The 25,620-nt window shown below is 40.6% G+C and overlaps 2 protein-coding genes across 2 annotated transcripts in view; both read right to left on the bottom strand.

Moving 5' to 3' along the window:
* Window positions 1–216: 216 nt before the first annotated feature.
* Window positions 217–17,117, bottom strand: Plac8l1 (PLAC8 like 1). Its single transcript, XM_027397996.2, has 4 exons — window positions 15,865–17,117; window positions 10,662–10,798; window positions 3,027–3,163; window positions 217–474 (listed from the first exon to the last, which is right to left on the bottom strand). Exons 1-4 carry the CDS (start codon window positions 16,113–16,115, stop codon window positions 334–336), a joined length of 666 nt encoding a protein of 221 aa, XP_027253797.1. The 5' UTR covers window positions 16,116–17,117; the 3' UTR covers window positions 217–333.
* Window positions 17,118–21,918: 4,801 nt separating this feature from the next.
* Window positions 21,919–25,620, bottom strand: part of Lars1 (leucyl-tRNA synthetase 1) — a 58,303-nt gene continuing 54,601 nt past the window's right edge. Inside the window, exon 32 of the mRNA XM_027397994.2 lies at window positions 21,919–22,300. Within this exon, the coding sequence (XP_027253795.1) occupies window positions 22,095–22,300 (206 nt within the window). The 3' untranslated portion in view covers window positions 21,919–22,094. The remainder of the gene's footprint in view (window positions 22,301–25,620) is intronic.

Below are 25,620 nucleotides of genomic sequence, written 5' to 3'. Positions count from 1 at the left end.
CCCAGCCCATCACTGATACTTTGGGGAAATTTTCCAGTCTCACAGGCACCTCTCAGGAAAGGACGGCATCAGAAAACTAGGAGAAAAGTCAACCTCCCAAAACCCTGGGGGAAAGGAGTACATATTACTCACCTCTAGAAGGTACTATGCATGGCTAGACCAAAATAGCAAAATCAGAAAATACTCAAGACCTCAGGGGAATCATAACACAGCAGAGACAGTAATGAGCAAATCATTTATTCTCCTATTCCAGTGAAAACCTATAGGAATAAAAAACCGTCTAAGACAGGTATAAGAGGAAGGTATAGAAGAGTGAAGGCAGGAGGAGTGCTATCAAACCAGGGTATCCTTGGGTGCTTGGACTGCACAGATTTCGTAGAGTTGGGAGGTTCTTATCTTGAGTTCTCGGGCCACCTGACAGACAGAGAAAGGCCAGCAGCAATGCACCACCATCCAGTCTTCACAGAGTGTCCCCTAGGGCAAGATCAAATTATACAGGTCCATTTCTGTTTCTCAAGGACCTGTGTAGTGTTACTGGCTGAACTATCCCACCCTCCACTTCCAAGATCCACCAAACACTTAAGTCAACATTTAGGCTATAGCTATCCAAGTATCAAGCAATAGCTGGTTAATATCTACAGTTTAGAGCCCTGCCCGTTCAAGTTTTGACATGTGCCTCTTACTGAAAACTCCAATTTTTCGTTTTAGTTGTCTCTTAGAATCATTAATTTATTTTTTTTGTAGTAGGTTATGAAAGGAAAATATTGGCTCAGGACCCCAAAACCAAGTTCTCAGCACTAAGTTTATTTGTCCCAGAGGGACAGAGGGCAGGGAATAAGAGCAAACACAGAAGATAGAGGACCAGGGAGAAGGGGAAGGGAACAAGGGAAAGGGGGCAGGGATATTTGTTCCAAGCAGAGGAAGACAAAGGACTGCCACTGGACAGGGAGGAGGCAGACATGGCACATGAGAAAATGGCACCTTCTAGTATCCACTTATAAGTGAGTACATACCATGTCTGGGTCTGAGTTACCTCACTCAGGATGATTTTTTCCAGTTCCATCCATTAGACCCCTAGCAATAGTGGACAGGGTGCCTCAACTGGCCTCCTGTATTCAGATTGGTGATTACCCTAACTGTCATCATAGAGCCTTCATCCAGTAACTGATAGAAGCAGATGTAGAGATCAACAGCTAAAACTGGGCTGAGCTCTGGGAGTCCAATTGAAGAGAGGGAACAAGGATTGTACAAATAAGGGGATGGAGTCAAGATCATGACAGGAAAACACACAGAGGCAGCTAACCTAAGTTTATAGGAGCTCAAGGATTCTGGACTGACAGCTAGGGAGCCCTGCATGGGACCAACCTAGACCTTCTGTATGTATGTGACAGTTATGTAGTTTGATCTGTTTGTGGGAACCCTAGCAGTGGGATCAGGACCTGTCGCTGGCACATGAGCTAGTTTTTTGGAACCTATTCCACATGCTGGGATGCCTCGCCCAGCCTTGATGCAGGAGGAGGAGCTTGGTCCTGCCTCATGCTTTGTTGACTCCCATGGGAGGCCTGCCCCTTTTGAACACAGGAGAAGTGGATAGGAAGAAACGAGGGAGGAGAAACTGTGGTTGATATGTAAAATAAATGAAAAAAATTAAATAAGCTTTTTTAAAAGAAAGAAAAATGGCAGCTTTTAAAGGTAAAAGGGAAACCCTGTTTTAGGATGAGGTGTTTAATTTTAATTGGGCATGTTAATTAGGTGAGCCAAAGGGGGCTTTTGATTGTTGAACTTCAATACTTCCATAGTTGAACCTTGGTAGTCAGTCTCAGGAGGAAGAAGTGACCAAATAAGGGAATAGACCTTGGTGGCTAGCTTTAGGAATGTAATCTTAATGGCTTTTAGCAAGGCAGAGGGAATCGGGGAGAAGGGCAAAGCCTATCAGAGCTACATGCTCAGTGGGCTAATGTCCCTTCAGGTAATAAACTAATGGTCCCAAATATCCATAGTAAAAAGGTATGGGAAGTAAAAAGAAACTTCTCCCTTCTTCTTCTCCAGAGCTGTCCCCAGCCACCCTACTACCTGCCTGGAGACAATCATTGGTTACCAGTTACATTTCCAGGAAAACTTTTATCAGACACACATATAATCCTTATATGTGAAGAGTTACACAAGTCTGACTCTTGTTCACATAAAAAGATATTGTAGAGATCATCCCACCAAATACCTACATACTATGAGAGAGAGAAAGAGAGAGAGAGAGAGAGGAGGGAGGGAGAGAGAGAGAGAGAGAGAGAGAGAGAGAGAGAGAGAGAGTCTGTGTCTCTGTCTCTGTATGTCTGTGTGTCCAACCACATAAGTTTCCCCTTTGAAGATCTGTGTCTGTATGTGTTGTCACCCATCTCTCCTCACCATCTCACAGACTTCAGTCTTGTCTCTATTAGAAGTTAAGGACCACAAGAAATCCCCTGTCACATGGGCTACACTTTAAGTCAGACCTCACAAGTACTTCTTCCAAATTAGGTTTGATTCCACCTGCCATGTCTTGAAGTAATAAGAGACATATGTGTGGTTTTATTTTTGTAGATGGGAGGGGATAGTGGCTACAACCTCCTATTTCTATGCATCAAAGTATATCTCAGGAAGTGTAAGTTAGTCAATGATTTGACCAAACCTGTTGATCAACAGCCTGAATTATGATTTCTTCTTGGAAATATTATTCATTATACAGCATTTCCTTGAGTATAGAACCACTGAAAACTAGGAGTTAAGTAATAGCTTCTAGTAAATTAATGAAATCAGAACTTTCATTCCCCACCATTTTTTCATTAAAAGTGAGATTTTAAAGCATCTTTGCCAATATATACCTATATATTTCTTCTCTCCTCTCTCTCTCTCTCTCTCTCTCTCTCTCTCTCTCTCTCTTTCTCTCTCTCCCCCTCCCTCCCTCCCAATAACTTTGGGGAAACATAGGTTGAAAAAGCATCCTAGTTCTCCTAAAGATTTAGACTCATACATGCCTCAATTGCCCTTACCTGTATCTTATGTCTCTCTCTGGTGCCAATTCTCAATGCAAAGGTAGACCCTGGTAACAGTGGCCAACAAAGACACTCTCCATAATGCCTGGCAATGTCACACTCCAGACATATGGGACAAAAGAGACCACAGAAACCTGTCAATTGCACATAAAAGAAAGCCAGTGTTCTCAGATATTCAGGGGACAACTTCACATTTTATATTTTCATATTTTAAATAGTTTTACAACCCTGTGCCACCAATTCAACACTGTATTGTCTGCCTGCAACCAGGGACAAAGAATGAATAAACAATTCTCAAAACTCAGAGCTAGAGAATTGCCATTACCTGGCCACATCAAACTTGTGTTCTTTTGTTAAATATTGCCAAAGCTGAGCCTGACACAATTCTGTTAGCATTGATTATGGTAACTGTGTTTTTTTCTGTCAAAAATGTTAAGTAATTTTTGAATCATAACTGAATTTGTTATGTTCTGTCCAATTTCATTACTTAACATGGACCTAGAAAACTAGAAGATCCTTTAATAGCAGATATCCCTTTCCATAAAAATGATAGAAAGCCTTTTGGGTATACACTGACTCTGTCTCCTATTCTTACCAGGGTTTTATTCTCTTTCTCAGATCAGAGGCTATTCTAATTTTTGTTGGCTTCACAGAACCACTGACATTTGTCCATTTTAATCTGTAAACTATTAGGTGACTGGACCCTTGAGTGCCAACTGGAAATGGTTTCTACTTATTACTTCATTCACCATTAACTACTGATACGGATTGTTACACAGACTGAGTGGACTCTCTAACACGGATTCTCATCTAAAGACGTTTGAGGCCACAGAGCCTTTTGAGAATATAATGGCTGTTATGAAGTTGCTCCAGAAGGAAAAAGGAAATATATGCATATGGGCAGGCAAATTGTGCATTCCCTTTCGTGGAGTTCATGCAGCCATTGGAAACTATTAGCAGGCCACAAGTTAAGAGCTCCTGACACACAGTTAAGACGTTCTATCACCTAAAACTGCAAAGAGATGACAACCCTGATGACTTCAAATAATTAGGACTATGAACCAACAAAAATATCATGATAACCAGTCTTTGGAAACATACTGTCTTATTTAGGGTTGTAATTGCTGTGATAAAACACCATGACCAAAGCAACTTGGGAAGGAAAGGGTTTATTTGGCTTATGTTTCTAAATGTTCATCATTGAAGGAAGTCAGGAAAAGAACTAAACTAGGACAGGAAACTGGAGGCAGGAGCTGATGCAAAGGCCATGAGAGGGATGCTTCTTACTGGCTTGCTCCCCGTGGCTTGCTCAGCCTGATTTCTTTCCTTTCTTTCTTTCTTTCTTTCTTTCTTTCTTTCTTTCTTTCTTTCTTTCTTTTTTTTTGTAATTTTTTTATTAGTTCAAATTAGGAACAAGCTTGCTTCACATGTCAATCCCTCCTCCCTCTCCTTCCCCTCCCCCAAGTCCTCCCCCACAACCTCCCACCTGCCCCCCATCCCATCCACCCTCCACTCCCCAGGCTGGGTAGGGCCCTCAACCGGGACTCCCCAAAGTCCACCACATCATCCTGGGCCAGGCCTAGGCCATCCCCCATGTGTCCAGGCCGAGACATGGGATGGGCTCTCAAAGTCCCTTCTGACACCAGGGAAAAATACTAATCCACTACCACAGGCCCCCTACAGTGCAGAGGCCTCCTCATTGACATCCATGTTCGGGGGTCTGGATCAGTCCCGTGCTGGCCTCCCAGACAGTAGTCTGGGATCGATGTACTCCCCCTTGTTCAGGCCAGCTGTTTCTATGGGTTTCACCAGCCTGATACGGATCCCTTTGATCTTCATTGCTCCCTCTCTGCAACTAGGTTCCAGAGTTCAGTTGAGTGTATATCTGTGGGTGTCTGCCTATTCAGCCTGATTTCTTATAGAACCCAGAACCACCAGCCCAGGGATGGCACCATTCATAATAGGCTGGGCCCTTCCTCATCAATCACTAATTAAGAAAATGCCCTACAGGTCTGCCTACAGCCCAATCATATAGAGGTATTTTCTTAATTGAGGTCCCCTCCTCTCAGATGATTTTAGCACCTGTCAAGTTGACACAAAAATATGCAGCATACATGCTAAACATTTTAATCAAGGGTAATTTTATATATGAAAATGCACAAATCTTAAGTATTCACTTTGAGTAACATTAATAATTGCATTTACCTATATAACAGCCCACCCCTATTCCTGAAGGAAACACAGCCATGACTTCTTTTCATAAGTAAATTTTGCCCCCTCTCAGCCCTCATCTCAAGGGAATCACACTTACTTTTATAACTGTTTTATTTTTGTGCAATATCATGAGGTATTTTTGGGTTAGTCATGTTGTTATATGAAACTATAGTTATTACTGTTGAGTAATTATCAGTTCATTGTATGAATATTCTACAAACTATTCTCCCACTAATAGGCATTTTATTGTTCCATTTTTTATATTAATACCACTATTCACACTTACACATAAGTCTTTATATGGACATACCTCCAAGTCCATGTGTAGGTATATGTCTTCATTTTATTTGAGTCATTTACTGAGAGTGAAATTGCTAGGTCACATGTTTAATTCTACAAATACAGAGAAATATTTCTGCAAAGCATTTGTACCATTCCATACCCTCTATGACAACATTCAAGACTTCTGATGGCTTGACATTGTTGCCAACATGTGCTATTGTCAAATTTTTATTTTAGCCATTGTAGCATGTGTGATATGTTAGGCACCACAGCTTCTGGTACACCAAATACAAGGGTATGGTAGGTACCATGTAGCTGAAAGAAAACTAAATGGAGCCCAAAGTAATTCTGAGACCTTTTATCTTGAATTTAAAAAAAAAAAAAATCCTGACACCCCAGGGATATGGCTCCACGGTAGTGTTCTTACATAGACTGCACAAGATCAGTCCCCAGCACTAAAGAATAATTCCCAAGCAGAACAGGAGACTCTACCCAGTACTGACAACTAATCTGAACAACTTGGAAAACAGCAAAAAGCCTAGCAAATTTGCAGCAAGCATAGAGGGCTGCCAGCATCTGCAACATTGAATTAGGGCAATTTGAAATCAATGGCACAGTCTATGAAAATTATGAAATACTGTAAATTCCCACAAATAAAGCAATTAATAAAAATTTGCCTAATTGTAAAGCTGGCAAATTATGCAACTGATCAATCCTGTTTACACATCTCTGAGCTGTATTGCACCCTGGAAAGTTGATTGTGCCTCAGCATTTCTGCATCATGTTAGGACCCACATGCTGGGTTTTTGGTGGTGGATTGGTGGGTTGGTTGGTTGGTTTTTAATCTTTCTGTCAGATAACCATGTAAGTGTGCTTTTTAGATATTTATCTTACTTTTCTACTGAGGTGACAAAACACCATGATGGAAGTAACCTCTAAAAGAAAGCATTTAATTGGGGGCTCATGGTTCCATAGGGTTAGAGTCCATGCCCAGCATGGTAGTGAGCATGACAGCAGGTGAACATGGTGCTAGAGCAGCAGCTGAGAGCTCACATATGATCCACAGCAAGATGCAGAGAAAGAGCTAACGAGGAAGGATGTGGGCTTTTGAAACCTCAAAGCCTACCCTTTGAAAAAAAAAAAGTGACACTACCTCCATCAAGGCCACACCTCATAATCCTTCCCAAACAGTTCCACCATCTGGGGGGCAAGCATTAAAACATATGAGCCTATGAGGAACAGTCTCATTCAAATCACAATACTCAAATCCAATCACTTTGAAACAAAAGTCAGCTGTGGTTTTTAAAAAATTTTATGAAGCCCAAACTTTTATTTCACAATAGCTAATGTTTATAAAGAGTTCACCATGTGTCAAGCTCTTGTTGAAAACATTTTGTAATATGAGTTCATTTAATCTTTGAAATAATCATATAAATTAGGCATTTTTAAGGCCTACATGATAGCCTGCCCCATAACCCCAGTACTTGTGGGACTGAGACAATAGGATCATGAGTTCAAGGACAGCCTGGGATTCACAGGAAATTCTAGAACAGCTTGTGCTTACTAGGACCCTATCTCAGAAAACTAATCAATGAATAAAATAGGTCCTCTTACTAGCCTTATTTTATAATTAGTTCACCTAATCTCCAGAAGAACTAAGTCATTGCCCCTAAGTTTATAACATTGTTATTGAAGGGCAGAGGTCAGATTTGAACTCCAGGAGTCTGGCCCCAAAGTCCTAGTACTATACCTATGTCCATATGTTCTCACATTTTAAATTTCTATCCTATCATAATTAATGCAAAAGAGTTTGTGTATTCTAGGACTGTATGCCCATTAGATTTATCCCTGTGGGATGGTCTGAACTCATTTGAATGTTTTAAGCCACAGAGAAACCCTGTCTTGGAGAAAAAAAAAAAAAAAGGACCCTCTGAGTCAAGTGTCACTCTTCTGCATAATGAGGAGCATCGTTGGAGATGAGAACTCTCAGACTAGACCCACAGGAAGGGATGCATAAGAGTTGAAAGGAGGGATCCTTTTCCTGAAGGGGGAGACTTTGCAGTGACATCAGAGGCCAGGGTAAGCATGTAGAATATGGGCGGCACTCTCATAAATCCACATATAAGAGAAAACAGAAGAGAAGAAAATAGCACAAGGCATGAATGGGTAGCTTGCTGAAAAGGAAATACCAATGGCCAACAATAATTATAATTATTAATTATATCATTAGATATATTATAATTATTAATTATATCATTAGAAAGGCATATGAATACTATCAGAAACCACATGCTACTCACAAGAATGCCCCATTTTTAATATGTTTGGGGACATAAAGTAACAATACATGGATGTGGGAATTGGCCTAACCACAGTAGATAACTTTGTCAATCGATTAAGACTTAAAATGCTCTAGGAATGAATAATTTCACTGATCAGTGCCTAGAGTAATGCTTGTGCAACTGCAAAAAAAAGGCACCTGCAAGGACAGTCATTGTAACATGTCTGTATCACAAAATTTGCAAATGTAAATGTATGTCAGTAGGCTGAAGAACAAGTAAAGCATGAGTGTGTAACCACTAAGAATGTGGGAAAAGGACTGAAGAGATGGCTCGGGGGTTAAGAATGCTTACTGTGCAACCATGAGAACCTGGGTTTGGATCCCAGCACCCACTAACAAGCCAGCATGCACACCTGAAATGCCAGGACTGTGAAAGACAAAGACAAGAGGAGTGGTGGGGCTTCATGGTTGCCAGTTTAGCTCTAGGTTCAATGAAAGAACCAGTTTCAAAGGAGCATAAAATGGAGCATAATAGAGGAGGATATCAGATGCCCTCCTCTGGCCTCTGTCCATGCACACTGGTACCCACACCTGCACATACAACACACACACACACACACACACACACACACACACAGAGAGAGAGAGAGAGAGAGAGAGAGAGAGAGAGAGAGGAGAGAGAGAGAGAGAGAGAGAGAGAGAGAGAGAGAGAGAGAGAAACAACTAGCTAAGTCTCTAAGACTAATTTGAATTTTTAAAAATCAAATGGCATTAAGGGGTACAGCTTTATACCATTTATGCTTTGCTTAAAGGGTTACAAAGCAAAAACATATATCACTAAAGGATTTACACGGGTAAATATAGAGAAAATATCTGGAAGGAAGTATCCCCCCAATCGATTTTTGTTGTTGTTCTTGTTTACAACCACAAATTAGTATTTACAAAGAGACAAGGATCCTTCTTCTGTAACATGTCATTTATATAAGGAGAATGTACAGATAGGTTATTAGTCATATATTCTCTTCTTTTACAGAACTCAAGGTCAATATGGATTTGTGGCACACATTCAGCCTTTCCCTTTACTTCAACAGCCTATTCTCTACTCTTGTGGGCGGAACACCATCCTTCTCACTCACAGGCAAGTCAAGACAAAGACAAAGAAGCTGTGTTGCAGGGGCCCAGAGAGCAGAAGTAGGAAAGGCAGGTAGAAACTTGAGCACAGCACACTTAAGATTAGTTATTGCAAGGGAGCCAAAACTTCCAATAGTAAGATACTCAGAGAGGAACGAAGCACACACATGCGTTGCCAGTGGGAGTGTGAATTAATTCACCTTCCGGAAGGAAAGCCACTCGGTGACACCTACTGTAATTTAAAGAGGCATGTTCTGTTTGGTCAGCAATTTTGTTCATTAGCAATTACCCAAGACAGATATCCTCACACTATACAAAAAACAACATCCAATCAAACAGAGTCCCACAGCATTGGTTTGAATAAACCACATAAATATCCACCAACAGGAGCATCAGCATAAATAAACTGTGGCACAAGGGGATTCATAAAGCAATTTAAGAAATTAGCTCCAGTTGTGATTATGTGGTGTGATCACCTAAACATGTGGTGAAATTCAAACAGAGGTGTCTTAGAATGTGTATGTATAATTCTTCCATTTGTGTAAATTATGCACACATATAAGTGGGGGATCTGGGGGATGGGGATGCACCAAAATATCCACACCTATAGATACTGTTCTGTCCTTTGTTTGTCTCTTATGTTTTTCTATTTTATGATCATTAAATGGTGTTTTTAAATTTCAAAGTAGATTTTCTTTTAAAATCTTTCGATAGCCTTCTAAGTATGTGGACTCTGTCTAGGGAGAAGAGGGTAGACAGAAAGCAGGTCACAATACTTGCTTCTCATGGGTTCTGGGATCCTGACACATGGCAGCTGAGATAAACAGTGGCTCAATATGTCTTAGCTCTAAGCCACAGGTCAGAAGTCAGTCATGAAACTAGATCCTCTTGACAACTGAACCAGAGCCAGGAAGATCTCAGTCAACAAAGGGGGTTTCCTTTCAAATTATTCTTGCTACAAGAGTAATACTTATTCTTTATGGAGATATTGAAAAGATAATAAAAACAAAAAATGAAACGTATTTGTTAGCCTGTCATCTGGAGACATCTGCTGTAAATAATAGTATTTGTATCCAGCACTCAGGAGGCAGAGGCAAGTGGACCTCTATGAGCTCCAGACCAGCCAGGGAAACATAATGAGACCCTATCTCAAAAAATAAATTAACAAAAATGAAACTCTATATAAAAGATCTTTTTACTCAATAAATGTTACTCTATCACAAGACTTTTCATAGCTGTATAATAATTCAGTGGATGGATGAAATATCTGTGCTGTCACAAGCTTTGCTACAGTAACCAATGCTGCAGTGTTATAGTTCCTGGTAAGTTTGGGCATAGTTTATTTCCTCAGACTAAGCTCCTACTAAGAAATGTAGTTATCTGGTAAAAAGCTATTGTAACTCTTGCTGTTCTCTACTAGTTTACACTGTCATTTCTAGTGGATAAGGAAGGATATTTTATATATCTTGGCCAACAATAGTCTATAATTTAAATTTAAAAATCTTAAAAATACCACTTACAAAAAAAAAAAAAATCCTATGAATGGGTCTACATTGTTGAAAAGCATGATTTTTCCCCAATGGAGTAGGCTTGAAGCACTAGACTAGTGCAGTTATTCTGAAGTCATTTACTTTCTGACCTAGTGATGGGGTAGCTTTCCCATTTACTGATACCTCAGGGAAGAAAAGGGTAAGGAGGAGCTTGAGGGAAAAGGAAACCCGTACAGATTTTCCTATCTCTGCAGACGCTGAAGAGGCCGGTGCTCCAGTCCCCACCAGTCTGAACAATGGCTGTGACTGTGGTCCTGCCACTGGCTCCTCGGATAGGCTGCTTCACCACAGCACGAGCTGGTACTTGGCTCCTGGAAAGTCGAGGATGATGATTTACTTGTTAACAAAGATCTGAAGAATGATAACCATTAATCAAGACAGAACAATAAAGAAGAGAACAGAGATCCATGGTGCCAAGAGACTGTCATAATCCAGGCTGACTCAGTCATTTCCCTCTTTCAGCATGCCTTCTCCGACTTTTTAATTTTTTGTCCCATTAAGGACCAATCTATCATTTAAATCCAATGGCCAATCTATCACCTCAGTGTTTGTCAGGGTTTCATAATAGCTAAATTCATAAACTTGAAACAAAGAGACATCAGGTCAGATCTCAACATGTCCCTCCATGGTGATGTGACTTCAGCTAAATGGTTTAAACTCCCTACTTCCTATCAGTTCAGCTGGGAAAAGTACCTCATAGGACTTAATGTATCAACTGAAAGACAATTAGTTTACTGTCTCTAGAGGGTGAAGTACACTATAACCCGAGAGTGCTGAGCCTCTGTTAAAGAATGACAGGGAGGACTGACACAGCAGTTAGAAACATGGGCTTGGCTACTGGAGTTGACATGTGGATGGTCCCAGTGCAGAACATCCCACAACTTCAGCTTGGAGTTAAATTTTCATGTAAGGACTGGATATTTCCACTTTCTGTAATTCTAAATTAGGAAATACGTGCTCAAAGGACTGGGATGCAACAGTAAAGTGAGGGAAAAAAAAAAAAAAAAAAAAAAAAACTCCCTCCTCTTTCTGAAGTGGAAAGTTTTGCCTGAATTTCAGTCATGGAAATGACAACAGTCATTTCTGTGGATGGAAAGTAAGCTGCTTCAAGGTTCATGGGAAAGTTGGGTCAACTTGGAGTCACTGGGGCATAGAATGAGCCTGAGCCTGAGCCTGAGCCTGCACCGTGTTGTCATTACATTGTTGTATGACTCTCCTTCAGCAAGCCTTATGAAATGTTCGCACCTGATCTCTTATGGGCTATGGAAAATTAAGGAAGGGATCTGCCTCACATTTGCAATAAAATAAACAAGACAATACCATTTCCCCAGAAACCATTGTTGTAGTAGGTCACCAAGTTCTAGGTGCCCTACAAGTCAAAGCGAAAAAGTCTGTCCAATCATAAGATTCTATTGCACTTGGGGCAAACAGCTGGGGAGCCCTTCCAGACTTGATTTAGAGCAATAAAATGTTATGGTATAATAATATGTATTTTCCATCACACCAATACTTCCTACTATTATTGTTGTTGTGTTGAAGGTCCCCCAGCTGGTGGTATGATCTGGAGAGCTTCTGAAAACTTTAGGTGGTAAGGCTTATTTGGAAGTAGTAGTTCATTAGGAAGATACTTTTGAAGGTTTTGCTTTGTGAAGGGCCTGGTCATGCCTTTGAAGGTAAACTTTAACGGGGCCAGAGACCAACCCCTTCCTTCCTCCATCCCTCCCTGCTTCCTGTCTACCCTAAGGTTCTCAACACCACGATGATCTCAACATGGGCCCATATTCAATGAAGTTAAGGAATATGGGTTGAAATCTCTAAAATCATAAACCAAAATACATAATTCTTTCTTTTAGTTGTTTATAACATGCATCCTGACACAGTGACAAGAAAGCTAATAGCTTGCCCAAGCATTACTAAACAGGACAACTTGTTGGAACAAATTCCAAAGCCTTGCCCCAGACCAACTGTACAGGTCTCCAAAGAAGTCTAGAAGTCACTACCATAACAGGTTTCCAGATACTTAACAAGCAAGCATTCACCTCTTACAATGGATTTGGAAGTCATGCAATAGCTCCCAAGTCTTCACCAGCTAGGTGGTGGTGTCCATCTAACAGGAATGGTAAGGAAAACAGAACAGATGGTAGGCAAGAAGGGAGGATGCTTGAAACACATCTAGTCCAAAGACCCAATGAGTCATCAAGATGCTAAACAAAGAGCTGGGAATGCTACATAAGAGCTCAGAAGGAAGGCCGGCAGCAGCCACTGGGTCCCAGAGCAGGCCTAGTCCTTTTATCTGTTAGACATTACAGATAATACTTAGGATCTAATTAGCAGTTTAAGACCCTCGGTTCTTAAGACTTAGAAAAACGTGTAAACCATGAAATTAATGCTAAATCAAACACTAAAAGTTAGCATTATGTCCATTTCATTGTCAAATAGAACTCATGAATTCTGCTGTTGTTTAGTGTGTTTTTGTTTTTGTTTGATTTTGAGACAGGGTCTATGCAACCCTGGCTAACCTGGAACTCACAGAGATGAACCTGCCTCTGTCTACTGAGTGCAGGGCTAAAGGCTTATGTCACCACATTCTGTCCAACTCACAAATATTTTATTGTATTTGAAAATATGTTTAGTTTTCTTGTTTTTCAAAAGTTCCCGGACAAGCAGCAGCCAGTGGCTAATCATTACTTATTTCAAAACTAACCATTTCAAAACAAACTTGTAAAACACCCTTTCATTTGCCACTCAGATGTATGTAAAGAAAAAGAGAATTATGGCATGGGTTATGTGTTGACACTTGCTCTAAAATGAGTTAGGGATTATTTCTGTGGACTGTCATATGCTCCCTGACATGTATATTGAGTCCCCAGCCCCCAATGTGTCTGTATATGCACAGGTCTTCTAGGAAGCAAAGTTCAGTGGGTCAGAGGGATGGAATCCTGAGTTAATGGGACTGATAAAGGAAGAGACCAAGCAAGTACCCTGTGATCCAGGAAAGACCTCACAGAACCCACCCATACTCCCCCAAGCCCAGACTTCCAACCTCCAGAACTGAGGGAATTAGTTGTTACTAACTCCACCTGGCCTAGAGTCTTTTGTCATAGCCACCTATAAACATCTGAAACTGGTCCTGAAGAACCTGCTTTCATACTGGTCCCATTTCATCTCCCTCCATGTGAGCTCCTTGTTGCAGGAGCCACATGCCGTTGTTCCTCTTTGTATGCCCAGCATCTAGCACACTACCGTGAAACTGAGTGAGTACTCCATAAATATTTGCTGATTGGATCAAATAGATTCACTGTCTCTCCTATTGTACTCAAGCCTTTCTTAAATCTAGCTCCTCTGGGCTAAATTATGCAACTTGAACTGAGTTGTTTCAATTCTGTTGTAGAGGGCATAACTCTCAGGTGTGAACTGATGAAATAAAAGCAGAGGATAACCTAAAAGCTTTCTGCATCTCTCTACACAATCCAAGGCAATTCCTTCTCAGCATGATGCCTACCAGTGAGGGCTCCCATCATTATGCTAAGAGCTTCAATCATCTCTGATTTTAGTGGAGGGATTTCTAAGGGCTGAGCACCTGGAAAGATTTTTCCCTGAAATGAACCATTTACAGCTTACAGCCCTAGACAATAATTTTTTGCTTCTATCTTAAAATTATGTGCATAACACCTTTTATCACAGCAAGGAAGCCAGTCTTCTATCTACTCCAAATCAAGTAACTGAGAAGCTAACTTTTACTTGTTGGAAAAAATTACTTGTGTGTGTGTGTGTGTGTGTGTGTGTGTGTGTGTGTGTGTGTGTGTATGTTTGCCTAATTTTGAACTCAATAAGAACTCTATTCTAATATTCTGAATCTTTGGTGATTTTTTTATTAAAATGTTTAGATTTATAGATGCAAAGATGTTTCAGTTCAAGCTTATTGCTCATCTGTTGTGATTAAAATAACAATGCCAGCACTTCCCTCTTCCCATTAAAAAAAGAAAGATGACTAGGCGTGACAATGCACACCTGTAACCCCAGTACCTGGGAAAACAACGCAGGAGAATTTGAGACCAGCCAGGCCTGCATAGCAAAATCCTATCAAAAGGCAGTGAGAATTAGAGAGTCAAAGCAAGAGGTGGGGGTGGCTTATCAATCTGGGGCTACTATAGATGAAACTAGTTATTGCAACTTCTTGGGTAGCTTGTCTGAATGTGACCCCCAAGGGATGCTTATGCTACCATGAAGAACAGGAACAAGCATGGGCATGATAGAAACAGCTGATGTCCACAGAACTGTTGCAAATCAGAGACGCTGTCCACTCACAAGCAGAAAAGAGCAGATTTGTGCACACTGAATTTCAAATCCAGCTCAGCTGCATTCTAGTTCTGTAAGATTAAGAAAGACCCCATCACTGCCCTCAGCTCTGGCCTCCTCCTCCTCCTCCAACTGTGTTTTAGTTACTCTAGCTCTTGGTTGCCATGAGCATTCAACATTATTGTGTACTTGGTGCATGGAGGCATGTAATTGATGGCAGCTAGTGTTAACATAACCAGCATCCAGTGTATATAACATGGGCATTCTTGGCTTTTCTGAGCAACGAAGAAGGCAGAGAAATCTGGGTCAGTTTTTTTAAGCTAATCCATGTGCTACCCAAATACCTTGAAATACAGTCAGAATGACCAACCATCTCAATTTTCCAGAATAAAGATTTTACTAGGATAGAGAACTTTTGGTGCTAAAATCAAGATGGTCCAGGGAAAACCAAGAGAAATAGTAACTGTGCTCATTAAACGCAGAGGGAAGTTTTAGTAGGAAACAGGTGGATGACAGCAGTCTCATCTGATCGCCCTACCAAGTAATGTGCTTCAAGAGGGTAAAACACACCCTCCTCCCTCATTCTGGCTTCTCTGTCTTCTAAGTCCCTCTCCTAAGAAGCTAGGCATCCTCCCCACCAAATGTTGACTGTCCCCACGTTGAATACATCAGTCTGGGTAGGTGCTGTTAATTCTTTAATCAAGCATGCAGTGCTAAGAATTTACTGTACCTTCCACTCAGGCCTCCTTGTTTACCTCAAATTCTTAATTGAAGTCAAATCTCTGAGATGCTCATGTCAAAGAAGTGGAAATCACAGGCAGTCATCAGAAGTAAAGAATCACTTGGCCAGGATAGGACAATTTAAACTAAGAATGAAGAGATTTTCTTTAAATCAAGCGGTCCTTCTTCCATGAGCCAAGCACAATTGCCCTCTTTTCAAGTACACATGGGGCTAGGTAACTCCACTCTCCCCTCTCCCCATAAGCCACTGTTCTTTCCCTGTCTCCTTTTACAAAGAGACTGGCTGCATATTCCAACTAACAGCAAAACCTGGGAGGAAAGTCACCTGGCTTCCTACCTCAAGTTCGAGAGTAAATGCTCATCTCCAGATGACATGAGTGAAAAGAGTGGCATGTGTGTACCGAACAAGGAAACATCCTCGGGGCACCTGGAGAAGTAATGCCCAGGCCAGATCATGACTAAGTGTCTTCTTGTCTGGTTATCCTTTCCCTTGAACAACAAGGAGACTGGTTCTGAATTTGGGTTCAAACCAAAGTGAAGCATGCCTTTAAAAGAATGTTGCCTTGATATTCTGGAACCTGAGGTCATAAAGTCTGAGAGACAGACATTGTATCTTTTTAAAGGTGAACACGTGTCTAATTAAGGGCCTGTACCTTTTTGTAATCTGAAGGGAGACTGATGGAGATGCAATGTAAAAACAAAATTTAAAACAAGAGGCTTATCTTTGATGGGAAAATCCTTTGCTTTAAAAGATGCCTTTACTAAGTATTTACCTAGTTAAGTGGCTGGCTAAGCACCATGTCTCCTGTCGTAGAGGCTGCAGTTTTCTACCCTACTAGGCAGCAATGTGGCTTCATCATCAGATCAGTGATCCAATCCTGAAAGATGAGACAATTCCATAATATACCCAAAAGCAGGAACAGAAAGTCTCCCAGCCTGAGGATTACTTATCAAGAAAAAAGATCTTCAAAGGATCAGAAAACCATTAAGAAAAATGATTGAGGACAGACTATCCCCAACATAGAAGTATTACACCATATATTTCTAATTACAAAGGGAAAACAAACACACATCACACATGCCTGGAAAAAGCCAAATGTGTCTTTACAACTCAAAGTTCTGAGAGTGTTTTTAGAGAAAAGGGAAGTTACCTGCAATGAAAGCCCTAGAAGTGACTGTCCAGGAAGTTATCTCTGAAACAGAACACCCTGGAAGTTGTCAGGAAGTACCATTACAAGGGAAATTCTGAAATTTACCAAGTTTGGAAATTGAACAAACAGATAATTTATCTTCAAATGAAAGTAATGCTTAGTCTGAATTTCAACAAACCTCTAGGCATGCTGCTAAAAGAAAAAACATTCTGTTAGTCAAGTGAAATGAAAATAAAAAGAAACAAGCAAACTTAAACTTAACCCAACATATATGACACAACACTATTTTGGCATTCAATCTTTTTTTCTTTCCTAATTTTATGTCTGGGTGCTGTGTCTACATGAATGTCTGTGCTTCCTGGGCATGCCTGGTGCCAAGGCCAGAAGAAGGTGTCAAATCCCCTGGGATTAGTCACAGACAGTTGTGACCCACCATGTGGGTGCTGAGAATAGAATCAGGCTCTCTGGAAGAGCAGCCAGTGCTCTTAACCTTTGAGCCATTGCTCCAGCCCCTTCAGTCAATATTTTAAAATTATTATTACAATATCTTGCATTCCTTTTGCATAGAGAGACTCTAAGATCTGGGACATAAACTACTGTTACAGCACATGGAGATCTGGTCCAGCAACATTTCAAGTGCTCTGAGACTGTGTGGCTAGTGGCAAAGCCCTGAGCAGCACAACTTTGAATTTACCATCACAAGAAATATGACAGGAACAAATTACCACATCCTCTTGCAAACTGAAAATGAAGTATTTCTCTATTACATTCTTTAAGGCCCTTAAAAGTGTCATCTTCTACCCTAGTGTGTGTGTGTGTGTGTGTGTGTGTCTGTTTCACCTGCAACTAGTTATACTTTGTGTATAGTGTGAACAATCAGAAACTTAATTATAATACTCCAAGTTTGGGGATATTCTTCTAATGCAATGGTTCTCAACCTATGAGTCATGACCCCCTTGAGGGTTGAATAACCCTTTCACAGGACTTGCATATCAGATATTTGCATTATAATTTAAAACAATAGCAAAATTACAGTTATAAAGTAGCAACAAAAATAATTTTATGGTTGGAGGGGTCACTACAACATGAGAAACTGTATTAAAGGGTCACAGCATTAGGAAGGATGAAAACCAGTGTTCTAATGTAAATGTGAAGTTATGTCCAAGACACTAAGAGAAGAAAAACAGAGAACAATTAATGTTAAACCTGTACATTCTTAAGATTGTCAAAGGAATGTATTTTAAGGTGTATAACAAATATTAACAAATTAAGCCAGGCACAGTTGTGCATACTTTTAATCCTAGCACTTGGGAGGCAAAGGCAGATGGATGTCTGAGTTCAAGGCCTGCCTTGTCTACAGAATTCCAAACTACCAGGACTCCACAGAGAAACCCTGTCTTGAAAAACCAAAAACAAAAATAAATATTATTTGTTTCAAAAGTGTGTGGTGACACTCCACAAGTAGTTAAAATATCCAAATCTACCATGGAATGCAAGAGCTAACATAAGAAGACCCCATTTTAATTACCTGTTTCCAACTTCCTTCTCATTCCTAACCATCATCTCCCAAGCAAGCCTGGGTCCACCTTTACCAGAGTTCTTATCTGAAAGTTTCAGCTGTTCCTTCAATCCCATCCTCTACACCACGCCTCATTTGTGAAGTCTTTCTCTGACCTGACAGCCTGACAACACAGGTGGCAAGCCACATTCTGTTCTCCAAGAAGTAGTTCTGTCTACCTAATGAGAATGCTTAAGTGAACACAGAACATGGGGGCAAGTGCTCCAACTCAACCCTCACAAGAGTATGTGGGATTCTGAACATCCACTTTCATCTCCAGACCTGACTCATGGGGCCTCCTTGCTGTATTTTGCTTCCACATGCAACTCCATGCCACTCTCAGAGCCTTTGTATTTGCTGTTCCCAGGTCTCTGCTAACAAAGTACAAGTACATTTACCCTGAAACCTATAAGCTAGCTCCCATCTACAAATTCATTCTGAATATACATGTCCTGAAATAGCAGCCATATATTCCTAAGGTTATTCACCATGTTCCCTTTCTTTTCATACATTATTTTCATATGTATGTGACTGTACCAGTTTATGTGCATTACGTGTATAGAGGAGCCTGAGGTCAGAAGGGGTGTCAGATCCCCTGGAACTAGATTTATAAGGGATTATTAGCTGCCATGTGGGTGCCAGGATCCAAACCAGAGTCCTCTGCAAGGGCAGCAAGTGTGGGTAGTTGCTGAACGATGCACCTCTGCAGCCTCTCATATACATTCTTAAGGAAGTCTACACACTATTACTTGCAAAGAACTTAAGTGTCCATTTATAGGCACTAACAAGGCAGGTAATCCTTCGCAGCAGCATTATACAATGGGATGGAAGGAAGATGAGGAGCAGGTTAAGGCAGGGAAGAGAAGCATGAAAAAGAATTCTCATAGCAACATATTTAGGTTATGTTGTTAGCTTTAAAAAGCAAAGCGTAAAATAATTTTATATAATTCTATAGAAAGATATCTATATATAATTCTACAAAAAAATTTCCTACTATATTAGAAAAACATAAATTAAAATATCAATAAATTAATTGCCAGTTTTGGAAAGAAATATAGAAAACATAACCAATACTATTTAGCAATTGAGTGGAAACATGGTATAAGAGGTTTGTGAATGGATATAGCTTTGACTTTCAAACCATGTATTTTATTTATTTAAAAAAAGAAAAAGAAACAGGCTAGAGAGATAGTTCAGCAATTAGGACATTTGGTTTCCTTGCAGGGGATCCAAGTTCAATTGCTAGAGCTGACTGCCAGTGACCTTTACCTCCTGCTCTAGGGAATGAAGCCTTCTTCTGCCCTCCATTGGCACTGCACTCAGGTGCATAAACCCACACTCATTGCACACAAATACACTTAATTAAAAACAGAACAAATCTTTTTTTTTTTTTAAAGAAAACCATGAAGCTGGACATAAAAGAATAACAAATGATCTGATCAAACCACATATAGTCAGACATGGTGGGGTCTGCCTTAAATCCCAGCACTCAGGAGGCAGAGGCAGGAGGATCTCTGTGAGTTTGAGGCCAGCCTGGTCTACAGAGTGAGTTCTAGGACAACAGCAAGAGCTGTTACATAGAGAAACCCTGTCTCAAAAAAGAAAAAAAAAAAAAAAAAAAAGGAAAACACATATAAAAAATAGTTGGAGGTTAAAAGCACTGGCTGCTCTTCCAGAGGTCCTGAGTTCAATTCCCAGCACCCACATGGTGCCTCACAACCATCTATAAGATCTGGTGCCCTTTCTGGCATGCAGACATATATGAAGGCAGGATGTTATATTCATAATAAATAAATATTTCTTTAAATAAATAGTTGGGCCAGGTGTGGTGGCACACACCAATGGGGAAGCAAAGGCAGGTAGATCTGAGTTCCAGGCCAGCCTGTCTCAAAAATATAAACAGTAATAATAATTCGAGAAACCACATAAAAAAAAAGAATTCAAAAATATACTTGAATACAGCACTGACTATATCCAAGAAAGATGTTCTAAAAACACAAAGAAAAACAACTAAAGAATAAAAATCAGTTAAGTTGGGAGATTTTTCATCAATAGTTGTGTTGAAAGCTCTGAGAGCTCTGAAGCAGACACACCTAAAGGAAAACAGTTATCCGTGGGTCCCTAGCACAGGTGGCCCCAGCCTATACCCTCATATGCATCACACACTCACTAGTAACATGACACTGTGTATGTATAGTTTTCCTAGATAGGGCTGACCAGCAGACAGTAAGTCAACAAAGTTTACCATTCTTTACATTTTAACTGGAGCTGAGGACTTGCTGAGATACCCAAGTTCAAATGGAAGTGGAATCTAGGCTATCTAGGTGACTTCAAAGCCACATTGCCTGACAGAGATAAGTGATCTGCACTGGATTCCCTAGCAACAGTCATCTGACCTCAGTTAAAATTCAGCTTCCTTGGGACTGTCAAAACTGGCCTTTCCCCATGCTGAACCCTTCAAAAATGAAAATATTTTCTCCTCTGCTGGTCGACATGAAGACAGATGGACAAATTTAATACTTTCCAATAAAAATAAAAATATAGGTAGTATGATCTTTAAAGCTAGTTAGACTAAATTTTGCTAAGTCCTTATATCTAGAAGAGAAAAAAAAAAAAAAGAAACTCTTAAAGTACTAAAACTTACAAGAGATTAAATAAGTTACAAGCTATTGATAGTGTCCCTGAACCTGGACAGTGACACACAAAACTAGGAGCTGAACTCAGTGGATGAGAGCGCTTACTAATAAGCATAAGGATTGAAATTCAAATTCCTATACAAACATATAAACAACCTGGGCGTCTGAACATCAAGATGACTCAGCAGCTGAAGACATTTGCCTGGCACACCCGGAGACCTGAGCTCAATCCCTGATTCCCATGTAAAAGTGGAAGGAAAACACCAATATACAAAGTTGTCCCTTAACCTCCATGTACACATTGTGGTATAAATATCCCCACCCCCTCCACATATATACCACACATACACAATAATAACAGTAAGTTGAAAAACCCTTGGGCTCCATAACTGCCAGTCTAGCTCAGGTTCAGTGGCAGACCATGTCTCATGGGAATAAAGCGGAGAATGACACAGCAGAACCACCCAGTGTCCTCTTCTGTCTGGCACATGAACATGTACATAGAGCTCTGCACACATACACGCACATGCACTACACACATGCTCACATCACACTCATAAAAGGAAGTAATGGAACTAGCTCACTCACTATTGTCTCTTTCTTTTGTTTCAAGACAGGGATTCACTGTGTAGCCCTAGCTGTCCTAGAACTCACTCTGTAGACCAGGCTCTCCTCAAACTCAGAGATCCATCTACCTCTGTCTCCTGAGTGAGGGGACTAAAGGTGTGTGCCACCACTGACCGGTGTAGATATATTATAGTATAAAGATCTGTGATGCTCCTTAACCTACATAAACAGTAAAAAGCACACTTCATAAAAGGGACACACTGACAACAGGGCACAGTGGGACATGCTTATAATCCCAGCATTCAGGAGATTGAGTCAAGAGGATCACGAGCTCCGAGGCCAGCCTGGGCTACAGTATGACCCTGCCTGAAACATAAAAAACAGACCAAAAAGGAAACATCCTGACACTCTTGTGTAAACATTAAAAACTCCTAGGAAGCAGCAATTATTTGTTAAAAATAATGACATGGGACAAACCATTTCTCTTAGAGGCCCAAAGGTGAAAAAAGATGCCAGTTTATTAGATTTAGAAATCAAAGGGGAATTGGTGTAATTATGAATACACACAGAATCCAGCCATTAGAAATGAAGTCTATTTAGATTTAGCTTGAGATTCTCAAGGCGGAACCATATTAAAGGTCCAATTTGCATGAGCTCAGTGAACCAGATAGACTATTGTGTCGCCAATATCAGTGCGTAGCCCGTTCTCGGTGAGGTGAACTTTCTTGCTCCCTAGGTCCACATGGAAAACAGCATTCTCAGAAATGAGCGTCTTCTCACTGTGCTCTCTCCCTAGGACCGGAACTCTTCGAGGCCCCAGCAGAGGATCATCAAACCTCATCAGTTTCACTTTGGAAAGATCTATAGCAGAAGAGATCACCAACATGAGCATCTGCATACAGTCATTGACACAACATGGCTGTAATAGCCTAACACGGGCAATTTCATCAGATACGTGGGCCCCAGCCTCAGAAGAAAGGCAGCATCTAGTAAACTTCACCCCCTTCCAACTTTACACCTGAACCAACACATCTAGAATGCCAAACCAAGAGGGAGGGAGAGTAGTGCCGGCCTATGGCTTAAATCACATTTACATGCTTCAACAAACCTTTCGTGCTCCCAGATGCACTCAGCTGGTGAAAGGACGTTTTTGACCTATTTTTGGAGAAGTCACAACCACTGTGAGAAACAGAACTACTACCTAGGACTTCTTTTGCTAAAAAGGTAAGTATTTGGGCCACAGGCTGGTGAAAATTAAGAGGAGGAGGGGCAGAGGGAATGGGAACTTTGAGATGAGCTCTGTTGTGCAAGCTAGTAATAGGGCTTCTGACCAAAAAGAACTAAACAAACAAACAAACAAATTCACAAAACAGAAGCCCCAAACCAAACAAGCACTTGCCCTGTAAATAAATTTATGATTCAACAATCTGGTCAAAAAATATTTTATTTAAACAATTCTAAGACTTCTCAACATCAAACAATTTTGTTTTTATATGGGGGGAGAACAATGACACAAATGTTCATTCTAGGTCAATGTCGTTCGGGGCATAGTATGGCTGGTTATACTTTATCTGCCCCTCCCCCAAAGACATTTCCTACCTTACTTCCAACCTTTTCTAAAACGGATCACTGGGTGGTCTGTGAGCTACATTCCCTCCTGGTGTCTCAGGAGGACAAAGCCTAACTTTGTAAGGGATAAGAGATCAAAGAAGACATTAATGCAGCTGGCAGCCATGCCCACAGAACAAGTCTTCCAGGCATTCTGTTCTCTCTGGGAAACAAAGACCGAAAGGCTGCAAGTTTAGAGAAGAGCTCTCAGGGCTTACAGAGCAATTACCTGCATCTGCCATAAAAGCAAACCCTGCCTGGGAGTGTTCAGTCTCTGCAGAAACCATACACAGTCTGCTCCAAGACAAAGCACAAGCCCTGAAATCTAAAATAGAGAGACAGGCAGCAGTCTTCCCCAAGCCTTCATCTTATTTGGGTGAACACAATTCATTGTAACAGCTATTGCAATTTCACCTGTACATCAGCGGCACCAAATATTTTGCTATAGAAGCAGTAACAAGTTCTGCCAGCAGATTTTATACATTCACTGCAGCTCTCTCTCTCTAACAGTCTTCCCTCGTCATTTCAACCAATTCTAATTTGGACTATTTCAAAGAAACCTTAACACTCAATCAGCCTTCTAAGTGACAAAATACATTTGCTTTGATGTTTTGCCATGTAGTTCATTACTGCCAATAAATTTGTAGGGCTTTCTTAGTGGCCTTCCTATCTATTCTTATCCTAGATCTCTCTCATCACTGAAAATGTTGAAATTTAAGTCTGCAACTACACAAGATTTAAGGCACTTAGAGAAAAGATAAGAGCGATTGAAAGCCCCTAGGGACTGGTAATATGAAATGGAGCCTCTCACCTCCAAGTTATTAGTTCATATGTGGTATAGGTGTGAGTGATTTAAAGTCATTATCATCAAGGGTTGCTCAATGGCCTTTGTGGCGTGAAATGATGGTTTGAGTCGAGTTCCTCCTGGCCCCAGATCATAATCACCTTCAATACAATTGGCACTAATTGGACTGCACGCTGGCTAGTATAGCAGACAGACTATGAAGTGTGTTATTGAATTGCACTGCTTTTCTATCTTACATCCTCAATATGTTCAGCCCCCATACATATCAAAGCAACCCGTAGGCCTATGGAAAGTATCAAGGTCAGATCTCTTCTGTGGATTCTCACACAAATATGAATTTCAAACTGCACTAATGCATTTATCCATTTTCCAAAATATATAGCAGCTACTAGCATCAAACTTAAAACACTGTATGCTATTATTAACAGCTTGAATGAGCAAAGAGATAAGAACCATACCAGAGGCTACACAAGAAATGAGAACAAATAGAAAGCAATGCCAGCACAATTCTGAGGAACCCAGTCAGTGTACAGTGTACCTTTAATAGGGATGTTGATTTAACATCTTAAAAAAAAAATTGCCTGTTAGTGGTGGTGCACGCCTTTAATCCCAGCACTCAGGAGGCAGAGGCAGGCAAATCTGAATTCAAGGCTAGCCTGGTCTACAGAGCAAGTTCCAGATGGTCATGGCTATACAGAGAAACCCAGTCTGGAAAACAAAAACCCCACAAAAAAAAAAATAATAAAATTCATTACATTTATTTGTTTGTTTTGTGGTTGTGTGTTTATACACACATGCCATAGCACACATGTGCAATTAATTCAGAGGACAATTAAATTTCCCTTCTTCCATAACACCATGGAGACCAAGGTCCTCCATCAGCTTGGCAACAAGTGCTTAGCTCACTGAGGCATCTCATCATCCCCAATTTAACACTTTACAATACAAATTCCAATGCAGAAACCATCCTGTACTATACCACAACCTCATAATAAGGGCCCATGGGTCCACACAAACACCTGTTTTCTTTAAAAGCCACTCTAATATTCTTCCTACTATAAAATCTGCTTAAGATTGAACAAAAGCATTACAAATATGTTCCAAAGGCATATCTACCATTCTATGCTATTTCACACAATAAATGCCTATATGGGCTAGAGAGATGGCTCAGTGGTTAAGACACATGCTGCTCTTACTGAAGACCCAGGTTCAGTTCCCAGCACCCACTCTAGATGGCTCATAACCACCTGTAACTCCAGTTACAGTCTATCTGACACCTCTTCCTGGCTTCCATGTCCACCTGCATGCAAATGGTGCACATACATACACTCAGGCATATAGATATTCACGTAAAATAAAAAACAAATCTTTAAGAATATGAATGAGTCTTGGAAAACTGTGTGTGTATCTGTAGTATATGCGTGTATGTGCACATGTATGTGGGTGCACTAAAACGTGCATGTGAAGGTCAGAGGCTAATGCCAGGTGTCTTCCTCTGTTACTCTTCACAGTATTATTTATGAAGAACCTGGAGCTTGCAGTTTCAGCTGGATAGGCTGGCTATCTGCACACATCTCTCAGCTTTGTGGTTGCAGACATATGGCACTGCATATGGCTGGTTTGGTTTTGTTTTTAATATAGGTGCTGGGGATCCAAACTTGGGCCTTCACTTCTGTACAGCAAGCACTTTACAAACTGAGCTAGCGCTCTCCATACCAACCCATGGGAGACATTTTGCTTAGTGAAATAGCTTAATAAGAAAGGAAAA

Source organism: Cricetulus griseus, chromosome 2 (assembly GCF_003668045.3).
Source record: "Cricetulus griseus strain 17A/GY chromosome 2, alternate assembly CriGri-PICRH-1.0, whole genome shotgun sequence".
NCBI lineage: Eukaryota > Metazoa > Chordata > Mammalia > Rodentia > Cricetidae > Cricetulus > Cricetulus griseus.
The sequence above is the reverse complement of the archived record's forward strand: the minus strand, read 5'-3'. Positions and strand labels throughout refer to the sequence as shown.

What these genes read in the sequence shown, in the direction of transcription:
- Plac8l1 (XM_027397996.2), bottom strand. Translation starts at nt 16,115, where the DNA reads ATGACCTCAGGTTCCAGAATATCAAGGCAACATTCTTTTAAAGGCATG. An exon ending in CTGCAGAGATAGGAAAATCT is followed by an intron (nt 3,164 to 10,661) that starts GTACGGGTTTCC and finishes TGCAATTGACAG; the next exon opens with GTTTCTGTGGTCTCTTTTGT. An exon ending in GAGAGAGACATAAGATACAG is followed by an intron (nt 475 to 3,026) that starts GTAAGGGCAATT and finishes ATCTTGCCCTAG; the next exon opens with GGGACACTCTGTGAAGACTG.